This window comes from Notolepis coatsorum (genome assembly GCF_963971535.1).
Source record: "Notolepis coatsorum genome assembly, chromosome: 10".
Taxonomy (NCBI): Eukaryota; Metazoa; Chordata; class Actinopteri; order Aulopiformes; family Paralepididae; genus Notolepis; species Notolepis coatsorum.
Window position 1 is genome coordinate 136,722,082 of NC_140174.1, and position 13,635 is coordinate 136,735,716.

The window sequence follows — 13,635 nt, forward strand, 5'->3', positions numbered from 1 at the left end:
AGAGAGAGAGAGAGAGAGAGGTGAGAGAGAGAGAGAGAGAGAGAGAGAGAGAGAGAGAGAGAGAGAGAACTCAGGTAGAGAGGAGAGAAGAGACTGAGACAGAGAGAGAACTCAGGTAGAGAGAGTAGAGAAGAGACTGAGACAGAGAGAGAACCCAGGTAGAGAGAGGAGAGAAGAGACTGAGACTGAGACAGAGACAGAGAGAGAGAGTACCGTGTAGACAGAGAAGAGACTGAGACAGAGAGAGAACCCAGGTAGAGAGAGGAGAGAGAGAGAGAGAGAGAGAGAGAGAGAGAGAGAGAGAGAGAGAGAGAGAGAGAGAGAGAGAGAGAGAACCCAGGTAGAGAGAGGAGAGAAGAGACTGAGACAGAGAGATAGAGAGAGGAGAGACTGAGACAGAGAGAGAGAACCCAGGGAGAGAGAGAAGAGACTGAGACAGAGAACCCAGGTAGAGAGAGGAGAGACTGAGACAGAGAGAGATAACCCCTGTAGGGAGAGAAGAGACTGAGACAGAGAGAGTATCCAGGTAGAGAAGAAGAGACTGAGACAGAGAGAGTAGCCAGGTAGAGAGAGGAGAGACTGAGACAGAGAGAGTATCCAGGTAGAGAGAGGAGAGACTGAGACAGAGAGAGAGAGAGAGTACCATGTAGGGAGAGAAGAGACTGAGACAGAGAGAGTAGCCAGGTAGAGAGAGGAGAGACTGAGACAGAGAGAGTAGCCAGGTAGAGCGAGAAGAGACTGAGACAGAGAGAGTAGCCAGGTAGAGAGAGGAGAGACTGAGGACAGAGAGAGTAGCCAGGTAGAGAGAGGAGAGACTGAGACAGAGAGAGTAGCCAGGTAGAGAGAGGAGAGACTGAGACAGAGAGAGTAGCCAGGTAGAGAGAGGAGAGACTGAGACAGAGAGAGTAAGCCAGGTAGAGCGAGAAGAGAAGAGAAGAGACTGAGACACTGAGACAGAGACAGTACTCAGGTATGGAGAGGAGAGACTGAGACAGAGACAGATAACCCAGGTAGAGAGAGCAGAGAGGAGAGGAGAGGAGAGACTGAGACAGAGACAGATAACCCAGGTAGAGAGAGCAGAGAGGAGAGGAGAGACTGAGACAGAGACAGATAACCCAGGTAGAGAGAGCAAGAGAGAATGAGCATGTGAGATTTAATGTTAATTCTAAGAGCACATCGTTGTAGTTGAAGCTTTTTTTCAACCACTTTTCCCTCTGGTAATTCTTTGGTTGAAGATGGCATTGTAATGAAAGCACATGTTGAGCAACATATGTACAACAAAGACTGCTTACTACGATCTCTCTAGAATGGTGAGCTAACAACGTTCATACAGAAGAGATCAAATAAGTGACGTACATAATACTAATTATAGATATGACGTACCAAGAAATATGGATAGATACAGTGGTTATGATTGGGAATGACGTAAGGCTATGAGTGAAGGGGTGTGTGTGTGTGTGTGTGTGTGTGTGTGTGTGTGTGTGTGTGTGTGTGTGTGTGTGTGTGTGTGTGTGTGTGTGTGTGTGTGTGTGTGTGTGTGTGTGTGTGTGTGTGTGTGTGTGTGTGTGTGTGTGTGTGTGTGTGTGTGTGTGTGTGTGTGTGTGTGTGTGTGTGTGTGTGTGTGTGTGTGTGTGTGTGTGTGTGTGTGTGTGTGTGTGTTGTGTGTGTGGTGTGTGTGTGTGTGTGTGTGTGTGTGTGTGTGTGTGTGTGTGTGTGTGTGTGTGTGTGTGTGTGTGTGTGTGTGTGTGTGTGTGTGTGTGTGTGTGTGTGTGTGTGTGTGTGTGTTTGTGTGTGTGTGTGTGTGTGTGTGTGTGTGTGTGTGTGTGTGTGTGTGTGTGTGTGTGTGTGTGTGTGTGTGTGTGTGTGTGTGTGTGTGTGTGTGTGTGTGTGTGTGTGTGTGTGTGTGTGTGTGTGTGTGTGTGTGTGTGTGTGTGTGTGTGTGTGTGTGTGTGTGTGTGTGTGTGTGTGTGTGTGTGTGTGTGTGTGTGTGTGTGTGTGTGTGTGTGTGTGTGTGTGTGTGTGTGTGTGTGTGTGTGGTGTGTGTGTGTGTGTGTGTGTGTGTGTGTGTGTGTGTGTGTGTGTGTGTGTGTGTGTGTGTGTGTGTGTGTGTGTGTGTGTGTGTGGTGTGTGTGTGTGTGCAATCATCTTACTTGCAATCTGGCCCAGCAGAAGAGAGGCGTCTGTGTGTATGGTAGCAAAGTAACAGGCGGTGGTGGTTCCATTCCTTAGGGTTTCTTCTCTGTTAAGACACACAGGCACACATTACAGCACTTGGGGCTTCAAGGATTTAAGGCTTTAAAATAACACGCCAACATTTTGGGAAATTAGCTTATCGTCTTCTCCAGAGAGAGACAAGAAGATAGATACCGGTTTCCTCTCTGTGTGTTCAGTAGAAAGCTATCTGGCTGCACGTTAGCCTAGCTTAGCACAATGAATGGAAGCGGACATGACCGGTTAGCCTTCGGGAGAGGTGTTAGTTGGACAATGACTAGGCTAACCGGCCATGTCCGCTTCCATTCATTGTGCTAAGTTAGGCTAACATGCAGCCAGATAGCTTTCTGCGTGACTCACCACTACTTGAGTATAGACCCTGGCATGACTCACCACTACTTGAGTATAGACCCTGGCATGACTCACCACTACTTGAGTATAGACCCTGGCATGACTCACCACTACTTGAGTATAGACCCTGGCATGACTCACCACTACTTGAGTATAGACCCTGGCATGACTCACCACTACTTGAGTATAGACCCTGGCATGACTCACCACTACTTGAGTATAGACCCTGCGTGCAAACTCCAGGTCCCTGTATTGTGCCTCCACGGGAAAGGTGTAGGTGTTGAGCCACTGAAGCAAGGGCAGGTCCAGCGCTGTGCCAGCATAGCTGTACTGCGAGGCATGGATGTGGGTGTCCACCATTCCTGGCATGAAGAACTCACTACAGTACAGGAAGTCACATACAGTCTCGTCAATACTGTGTTTACAAACAATTGCCTTGTTGTGAGAGGACAGTGTACTTTTTGCCAATATAATGTCTACAGGCCCGCCTCTTAGTTTGTCAGAGGAAAGCAACAGATGTGATTGGGGGATCAAGAAAAGAGGGCAGGTTTTGAGTGCAGAAAATAAGATAATGTATTTTAAATTAATCATATAGAAGGCTATCGTGATGCAGAGATAATACATCAGTGTCTGAGAGGCAGAGAGGATAACCCCCTTCTTCTCCTTCCTACCAGACCATAGGCATATTAGGCTTCAGGAAGGTCTACTACTGCATTATACAAATATTGACAGCCTGTTAAGCTGTAGCCCTATTTTCAGAAATTCCGCCTAAAGGTACATGTCCAAGTAAATGGAAGATTGCTCCACTTCTACTAGGTAAAAGAAGCAGTGAAGCCAGACCAGCACTCTCAGGTTCAAAATTTAATGGCAGCCTGAAACAAACATGTTTCGGAAATATGTATTCCTTCTTCAGTGTTATAGCTTGGCAAGCTATAACACTGAAGAAGGAATACATATTTCCGAAACATGTTTGTTTCAGGCTGCCATTAAATTTTGAACCTGAGAGTGCTGGTCTGGCTTCACTGCTTCTTTTATATAATACTTAATGGGATTTCAGCACCCAGTGTCGTATCTTGAGAGCGCGGTCTAACTTGACATCCACTTCTACTAGGTCAATTTGCATGTTCTTGGTATCTAGGAACATCTAGGGACCTGGGGATATGTATTCCCAGTGTCAAGAATATTGTGTCTGTTACTAGGCTTGAGTAAATTGTGATGAAACAAAGGAGAATATAAATTATGATTTTATTTTGCATCTTTGTCGGTGAATAACACCATGAAAACATTGAGGTTCTTCTGATTTCGCTCACTGAGCTCATTCAACACCTTCTTGAGATCAAGTGTACAAAAAATCTAAGCAAATGAATGATTTGCTTAGGGGAAGGGGAATGATTTTGCTTAAGGGAAGATGATTAAACAGAAGGATTTGTAGATACAGTAATAAATTATAATCCATTTGAATTATACATTCAAAATGTACCTTGAACTTGACCTTATTATGGCCAAATCATACATCTATGGATAGGGGAAAAGCTCCTATTTCCAATGGCAGTTTTAAATCTGGATTTAGTCAAACATCGGTAAACAAATGTAGTGCTGAAAATATACACTTTGACTGCTGTTTATAGGGTTATGGTCTTTAATCTTGGCTACATTTGAAAAAGAAACACACTTAACCCATTGCCCGCTGGGGGTTATGCCCATCTCATGCCCCTCTCTGCCAGCGCTGTAAGCCTATGGAGATGTTTACCTTCTTTGCAGGGCTATAACTTTTTTTATTTGATTGCTATATTGACATTACTATGGCCCATTCAACATCGATTATCTATCGTTCAGGATGTGGGAACGTTATACTTTTTCATTCATACATTGTTGTGTTAATACCTTCTAGAATATAAGTATGTTTTTAATCTTTTCTGCTGTAATTCCAAAAACGCTAGTTATAGGCCCAAACGCATTATATAGATTATCGATTGCCGTTTCCCCCCCATACACGCTACACCAAAAAAACTCAAATGTATATGATCGGTATACATTATGCCTCATCATGCGCGGAGGAAAGGGGGGGGGGGGGGGGGGTCGTTTATAATTCCCCGATCATCAGTAACTGCTTTATGTAGGTTCATAGGTTGGGTGGATATATTGATCAGATGGTTTGCAAACAAGGAAATGCACAATCGGGTTGAAAATAACGTTATATTCATCTTACCGTGGGCCAATGAGACTGGCGGTGAAAGATCCCAATTATACGACGTCGATCGCCTAGGTCCATTTCCGGTTTGTATGGCGCAATAAACGCCGAAATCATATCGATTATTAAGGTTAGAAAGCGATCCATTATGTACATAGTGTCTGTCGCGAGTCCCGTAACGAGATGTGACTGCCGGATGATTTTCATCGATGCACTGATGGCAGATCCTGTTTGTGAGTGTAACTCGCCTGACCATCCACCAGGCGGCGGTATTGAGCCGTTGTTGCAGTCACATCTAAGGTTCAGCTGCAGGACCGGGGGTGGGTATATGAATTATGAATGTCATGGCGAAAAAATTTAATATTGATCTCAAAAACGCTGTACAGCGATCCTGGCAGACAACGCATGGCGGCCAATAACGCTGGACAGCGTTTTTGGCGCTGGATGTGTTAATACGGTCTGTATTGATCGATTTATGATAAAAACAGCAGGGTCTCCCAATTGGGGGACCCTACAGCTTAACAGGTTAACAGATACTTCTCTCAGACTCGTCTTTAATCCTGGGAAGTTCACCAAGTTGGAATTGTCCCTATAGGTGATACATTGATACCGTGGTAGGCTATTGCTGACATGTTAATGTTTGACAAGGTACTGTAAGAGATAAAACATAAACTCTAGGACTATTCATCACCAAGCTATGTTAATAAGCAGACTGTGCTCTATAATCAGCACAATATAGTTATTTATATGTGATGTTGACATCTACTTACTGTTGTGCTAGCTGGGTGACTTCAGATGAGTGAAATCGATATGTGTGTGACAGCTCGTCCAGTTCCAGACCTGTCCCAATGAAGGCAATCTGACAGTGGAATGCAAGACGGGAACAAAAGGTTAACAACTTTTCTGTGTGTGTGTGTGTGTGTGTGTGTGTGTGTGTGTGTGTGTGTGTGTGTGTGTGTGTGTGTGTGTGTGTGTGTGTGTGTGTGTGTGTGTGTGTGTGTGTGTGTGTGTGTGTGTGTGTGTGTGTGTGCGTGTGTGTGCGTGTGCGTGGGTGTGCGTGTGTGTGTGTGTGCGTGTGCGGGTGTGTGTGTGTGTGTGTGTGTGTATTGCTGATGTTAATGGCTGAAGAGAGGTCATGCAAAGAGAGGAGCTCAGAGCAGAATTGTTTAAGTCTGAACCATTCAATTGAATTAAACTTATTTTAGTTTTTTAATCAATTAAAAAAAGAATGCAATTAAGGTAAACATAAAGAATAAAAAAAAAAAATAGCCACCAGAAACTGAAGAAAGCAGTGGCCTGAAGGTTAGAGAAATGGTCTTGTGACCGGCTTGGGAAGTGAATACATAACGCTCTCCCCTCCCTTAATACCAACAGCTGAAGTGAGTATGGCGAGCGCTCTGCTCTCTTGGAACTATCCCTTTATCCAATCTAATAATGAATAATTTCTCTCCACATGTACACACCCATCCACCTGGCCACACCCACATCCGCTCCTCTACATAAGCGGGGTCGTGGCCACACCAACAGCTCCTTCCCAAGTCTTTCACCACCGAAGGCGAAGACCACAGGGTCCTCAGTGAGTCAGAGTATAGCTTACGCCCTGCTCTCTTGGAACACAGGAGCTGAGCAGAGCGGAAGCTCAACAGATGTACCCGCTGAGGCCCCCCACAACCATCAGAACTGGGGAGGACCCGAGCCCCCGGACCCCACTAGAGGGGGACGGGAGGGAATCGGATTTGACTGTGCGAAGAGGGTTTAGCACCTCAAACGCACAGGGTGAGCAGATCGTGGGACTTACCTTCACACAGAAGGACCCGCGACCACTCAGGCGTGCATCCCACATGCCACCAGGGAACGAACGGGAAGAAAAACACCCCCGTCACAGCCCCCAACATCACAGGGTCAAAGGTCAAGAACCCAACCCCGTGGCAAAGCCGTAGCATCGGAGCGCGGATGAGGACCCAGCCCCAGGAACAGCCTGAGGGCCAGGACCCCCCCGAGAAAAAAGGGGGCCCGGTGAGGCCAACGATGCCGTAGCATCGAGACCCCACCAGGCGGTCACTGGTGACACCACCCCCCACATCGCCAGCGTATCGGACAGGGCCCAATCCAAGAGCAGGCCCTTCCCCCGTACGGCACGCCGCCCTGAAGCACTCCACAGAGGCTACACCCCCACAATACTGTGGGGCTAGTCGGCGCACCGGGGAGACAACCCCCAAGAGGTTGATCCCTCAATCCAGGCAACAGGCCCAAAGGGCATAACTCGACCTGTGCCCGGAGCACTGCGGACTAGACAGGCGCCTAAGGGGCTGTGCACCATCCACAAACCTGACCCCTTAGAGAGGTCGAGGTCCAAGAGAAGGCTGACATGATTGGCAGACATCATGAAAGGTGCGGGGGCACACTCGCGGGCAGACGGGGTCAAGCCCGGCCTCAACCCGAGAGTCGACTCTGCTACCAACACACCGGGGAATCAACCACCCCCCTATGTTTAGTTTAACAGGAGGCGGTTGTTCCCTTAACCCCCCAAGAAAAAACTCAGAAACACAACTGGGTGTATACACCGGCTATACAGGCAGTACAAGTGTTTCAGTTTTCAAAAGGGGTTAACCCAGGCCAACAGGTCGACGAGAACGAGTTCGGACCTGGGCCCGGCGGACCGGGATGTACACAGGGATGCCAGAGGGGTTCAATAGAAAACCTCATCGACAGCCCCCTCCCAGCCCTGCCCAGCAGGGGAAAGGAGGGGCGAAAACAAATGGAGGACCAGTCCCCTTAGCACAGCGCAAGGTACAACACAATATGGACCAAGCACACACTGTGAAGAGCAGAAAATGAACAGTTTCCAACGCACCGCATCACCCAATCTTGACAATGACAGTGGTCCACAATATGGAGTCTGAAAGAACTCACGGAGGTCTCATGACCAATAGAAATGCGCCCAGTGACGTATTCTATGGCCGGGGAAATTCCGTGACCCACCTGTCCAAATATGCCGTGGGACCAGGGAACTCCCCCCCCCCCCCCCCCCCCCTTTCCCCTCCCTGTGACGCGCTGACCCCACAGCGTGACAGGTAGACCGAAGAACAGGAGGTCCAACCCCCTGGCCAATCAGTAAAAAGGGGGAGGGGTTTATCAGTTCACCCCCCATGACCCCATACCCCGGATACGATGAAAATGGAGGGACGGTTCTGGGGAGCCTGGTCACGTCGATCCCTACCGTTCCCTCCGGGCGTGGGGCGACTGGCTGCAGCGGTCGAGGCACTCCCTCCACTCCTGGCCTTCTTCGCCGAAGGCTCAGCAGCAGCGGCGGTGGTGGCGGAGGCAATGGTCGCGGTCCTCTGCCGGCGTTGCTTCTTCCGGACATCACCGGTGGCATCAGGTCGGGGGAAATGAGGTTGAAGCATGGAGCACTCCTCCTCCATCTCCCTGCAGGCTGCCGTCATCTGCTGCATGGCCGACCCGAATAATCCAGCATCGGAGAGGGGGGCCGTGAGCAGCGGAATCCTCCTCTGTTACGGCACCCGTGCCTGCTCCAGCCAAAGGTGGACGAGAGTGGCCAGGACGAGAGTGGCCAGGGTGCGCTCCTTCCCGGCGGCTATCGCCTGCAGCTGGGAAAGGTGCAGGATGGCTCCAGCCACCTGGGCGTGAAGATATCGTTGATGGTCATCCAATACCGACCCGCCCGCCATCAGCCCCGACATGTAGCGCGCCAGCTGCGCGATGTTGGAGGTCGCAGCCAGGCTCTGAGTCACGGCGATGTACACCTGGTCACTCCAAGTTGCCAAATGCCTAGCCGATTTCCCCTGGGGAACCGGCTTTCTTAACGGCTCCCACACCATTTCGGGACAAAGTATGGATGCCATCGGGCTATCAAGCCGAGGCACCCCGTCCTTAAGTCCCTGGACCAAATCCACCACCCGCGTGACTGGCACGTAGGCGGGGGTAAGGCCAACGATGCTGGAGATTACCTGTCCCTGGGGTGTCTATACTTTCCACAAGCAACTTGTCCTTCCACGTTCCCGTTTTGCGCTCTGATTGGCCACTGACCTACGCTATTACGCCCCCCCCTCGTAAGTAGAGAGTCGGCATTGCACTCAACCGATTCATTCAACAGGAAGCGATTTGCGAGTACAATACACCATCACGCCAGAGTGGATAAAGAAATGCTCCAGAAATGAATATGTGTAGGGAAAGGCTTAACGAGTCAGCGCGAGAGCGCACACACAAAAGCACACACGCATGATATCTGATTTATTAATGCCAAATAATGGACGACAACCGCAATTGGCACTTGAAAAGTGTAAATGATGGATTAGTCAGTAAGAATTCATGACAGCTTGTAAAGCTCAACTCTTTAGTCCCCTGCCTGTGGACCATATGGTCCCCGGTTTGAATCTCTTGGATACTTCTTTTTTTTCTGTAACGTTAATTAATTTATCCACTCTGGTTGATAAGATAAGATATTCCTTTATTGATCCCCTTGGGGTAATTCAGGCATCATATCAGCATGGGGGGGGGGGGGTACACAGGTAGTGAAAACAACACAAGCAGTGTAAACAAATAAGTCAATAGAATTGACTATCTAACCAACTGAAATATACAGTATTCACAGTATCACAGTATTCACATAAGGTGCAGTATGCATAAGGTGGTGTTATTGTCCTTTTTGGGACACCAGAGTGGATAGATTATTTAATGTTACGAAGAAGAAAAAAAAGGTAAGCAAGAGATTCGAACCGGGGACCATATGGTCTACAGGCAGGGCACTAACCAGTTGAGCTATACAAGCTGTCATGAATTGTTACTGACTAATCCATCATTTACACTTTTCAAGTGCCAATTGCGGTCGTCGTCCATTATTTGGCATTAATAAATCAGATATCATGCGTGTGTGCTTTTGTGTGTGCGCTCCCACTCTGGTTGGATGGTGTATTGTGTTGAATGAATCGGTTGAGTGCAATGCCGACTCTCTACTTACGTAGATAACTGGTGTAGATAGTGGGGGCGTAATAGTGTAGGAGCGTGGCCAATCAGAGCGCAAAACGGGAACGTGGAAGGACAAGTTGCTTGTGGAAAGTATAGACGCGTCCCTGTGCCACGTAGGCCTCCAACCTGTCCCTCGTGAGTCCTGAATTGATATGGTCATGGACCAGTCGACCAAAAGATTCGCGGAACGACAGAGTATTTCAAACTGAGCTTTTATTTCACAGAGAAGAACAGTCACCCTCCTCCTGCAGCCCATGGGCTCATCTCCTCGCACCCCAGTAGAAGAAAGAAGTACATCACATGACATTTTATACCCTCTTGGACGGAGGAGAGAAGGGAGTGGTGTATGTGTGTATCTGTATCTGTGTGTGTATGTATGTGTGTGTGTGGTGTGTGTGTGCTAGTCGGTGTGTGTGCTTGTTTCAGAAGGGGGGCTAATGGGTTCCAGATGTAGGAGACCCCTAGTCTCGAACAACATCCCAACAAATCACGGCCCTGACAGCTGGGTGGGGGAGATGTGTGCGCGTGTGTGTGTGTGTGTGTGTGTGCATGTGCGCGTCGAAAGAGGAGGATGTGTGTGTGTGTGAGGCGCGCGTGCGTGTGTGTGAGGAGGGAGCCACAGGATGGATGCAGCAACGGGGTCATCAGGTCACATGCAGGGAGGAGGAGGATACAGACACACAGACTCCAGGCCCCATTAGGAATATTATACATTATGGCCTTTAGATATAAGATATTACCAGACATTATGAACGATGAACCTATCAACTTTAAGATATTCGACATCAATGAACTAAAAAACTATCAAATGGGCAGACAAACGCCCGTCTCTCTCACAGGACGACGTTGCCAGAGATGACTTATCATGTCATCAGGAACAGGTGCCGGCAGTGGCTGCGGCAACGCCACGCCATTAGCGGCTGCGGCGGCCGCCATGAGCTCGGGGAACAAGGCAAGCAACTCCCCTTGCATACCTCCCTCCACGTCACTCGCGTCCCTCACGTATGGGAGGCTGCCTCGGGCGCCAACGTCCGACGCGGCAGATAGCTGGGCATCTTGTCTCGGGGTCGGAGGTTCTAACCCAACCCTGGAGTACAAGGGACCCCAAGGAGACGCAGCACTCCCTGCCTCTCCCCGAGGGGGAGAGTGATACGTCTCTACTGGGGCTTCGAACAAGAGAGCTCCCGCCCCCTCCATGTAATCCTCAGTTTCCATCAGAAATGGAGAAGAGGCAAGAGAACTCTCGTCCGGCTCCAGCGCAACACTAAAACCAGGCCGTTCACCCCTGCTGCTCGCCGCCTTACGACGAGAGCGAGCCGAGGCGAAGAGTCTGCGACGCAAATCCTCGGCCGACTGTCCACTGGCGGTGGGGAACCAGGGCCGGAACCCGGCCATCTCACAGGAGATGGAGGCTCAACGGCCCCTCGGCGAGGCAAACTCGCCACCGGGCGCCGCCCAGGCGTACCTGGCTGCCACGGCCGCGGAGCCAGAGACGCCCCACGGCGCACGGAGGATGCGGCGATAGTGAAGCGTTGGTGGAGGGTACCGTTGTGAGCGTCTAGACCCTCCGACGTTGAAGACATTATCTCTTAGTTTTTTCGTAAAATTGCGAGAGAGAAAAAAACAAAGATACAATGTCAAGGTAGCTCCTTTCCAACAACTATTTCGGCACTAAACTTAAAGTGGTGTACACAGGCACTTTACGGTGGTGAAAATATAGGGAAGGAGCTGTTGGTGTGGCCACGACCCCGCTTATGTAGAGGAGCGGATGTGGGTGTGGCCAGGCGGATGGGTGTGTACATGTGGAGAGAAATTATTCATTATTAGATTGGATAAAGGGATAGTTACAAGAGAGCAGAGCGTAAGCTATACGATAATATAACTGCTCCAGTGGAGCTGCTCAGTGGCCAACAGTTGGGTTGTAGTGGGCGGCTCCCAGGTGGTGTCAATGTATGTAACTGCGTGAGTGTGAAGCAGGGTGTTGCTGAAAAAGAGCATCTGCACAGCGAACTTACCCTGGTAAATAAAGGTAAAAAAGAGCCTATAGCTTGTGGCTTTTTCATGTGATCAACCTTTTTATGCAAACATGACTTAAAGGGATAGTCTGATCTTTGGAACCATAATCTATTTACCAATGATGTTGATTGGTAGAATCCCTTCTCATGACGGGCTACTTAGCCACAAACGAATGCAAAGTCAGTGGGGTCAAGCTCCTGTCTGTAGGCTACAAGCCGACTGAATTTACTCAACCACGCACATAGTACATTTGTTGAGAAAACTACTGATTAACATCATCATCATTAAGTACTGTAACTAGGAAATATGGTTACTAGTTACCTAGGGTTCCGAAAATAAATAAAGAATACTCAGCGTGAGACTAAAAAGGAGATGATCATTATTTTGTTCAGCACCCCCACCCTTCCAAAAAAAGCAGTGGCCTATTTCAGATCATTTTATTTTAGATTGACACAATTAGATTGAGCAATCTCTGCTGTTCATAGACCCTCAACCACCCTAAAATCAAAATGGCATTTGAAGCCAGTAACTGCACATTTTGTTGGTATAGCCTCTAAGCACAAAAAGCTGTTTCGATTTCAGTTCAGACAGCATAACATTTTGAGAAATCTGAATAATGCCGCGGGAATTAAGGAGCTACATAAGGGAGACATTTCTCTTAAATTAGATATCTTCTCCATACTTGATTCATTCTGTAAACCTGGACCAACAGCAGGGTGTGTGTGAGATGAGTTAAGACGATAATTACAACTGGTTTACCTACATTGGACTTGGAACACCACCATGTCCCAGAACAAAAGCCTTCATATTATTTACCCTGTAGGACCTATAGCCTACAGTACATTTAGGATAGCTAGTCACGTGCACGATGCATGCATGCAGTGTGTAGCTACTGTAATACCATGTATATGGCTAATAGCTCAAAGTCGGAAATAATGCTTTATAATAATAACTTTATTTGTATATTTATGGAGATAGGACCTCGGCTATAATAAAACATAACAATATGATTACGTAACCGTACTTGCTAATTGCTCTTTGGTTTATCAAACTGATTATTAACAAATAAAAAAAGTTGCCCATAAATTCCTCAAAGAAATATTTATATAATATACATATACAAAAGGTCCTAGAGCTTAACTAACCTTTCCCTGTTTATCCACTCCCAGGAGAGCATCCTCCAAGATCCGCAAGGCAGCGTCCTGAGTCGAGTGCACAAATGTCCCCCTGTAGACGCGCGCGATGTCTGCGGTGGATCGCGTACGGCTGGTCATCCCTGCGCTGTCTGGATCAGAGTGGATCAGAGTGGATCAGAGTGGATCAGAGTGGATCACTAGAGTGGGTCAGAGTGGATCACTAGAGTGGATCAGAGTGGATCACTAGAAGATGGGATGAGTTGCACTACACAAGGAGAGCCAGCCCAATATATCTGACCATGTAACGCACCGAGGGTTGTCTTTTACAGCTGTGTGGGCGTCTTGCCCGCGTGCGCACTTGACTCTGGAGGATGGACGACTCCACCTGGCAATAAAACCGCGCACGTGTATGCCCGCCCGCACGTGGGTCCGGTCCGCACAAGGCGGTAGGTGAGAACTCCCCTTTGACCCGTCTTCTTTTTTCGGGAAGTTGCGAGTGCAGAGAGAACGCGCGCGCACACATACACACACGCGCGCGCGCGCACGCGCGCGCACACACACACACACGTGCGGGGTGCATTTCTCAGAAAGGAATCGATAATATTCTGAATAATAATAATAATAATAATAATAATAATAATAATAATAATAATAATAATAATAATAATAATAATAATAATAATAATTATTATTATTATTATTATTATTATGGATAAACTTCTATTATCTACTAATATATTT

General features: G+C 48.2%; 1 protein-coding gene across 1 annotated transcript in view; it reads right to left on the reverse strand.

The window, feature by feature from the left end:
- gda (guanine deaminase) overlaps nucleotides 1-13,013 on the reverse strand; it is a gene marked incomplete at its 3' end in the record, with an annotated part of 86,461 nt that extends 73,448 nt beyond the window's left edge. The window contains 5 exon segments of the mRNA XM_084323202.1: nucleotides 2,151-2,232; nucleotides 2,234-2,239; nucleotides 2,770-2,941; nucleotides 5,524-5,612; nucleotides 12,904-13,013. Of these exon segments, the coding sequence (XP_084179328.1) occupies nucleotides 2,151-2,232; nucleotides 2,234-2,239; nucleotides 2,770-2,931 (250 nt within the window). The 5' untranslated portion in view covers nucleotides 2,932-2,941; nucleotides 5,524-5,612; nucleotides 12,904-13,013.
- Nucleotides 13,014-13,635: the final 622 nt, after the last annotated feature.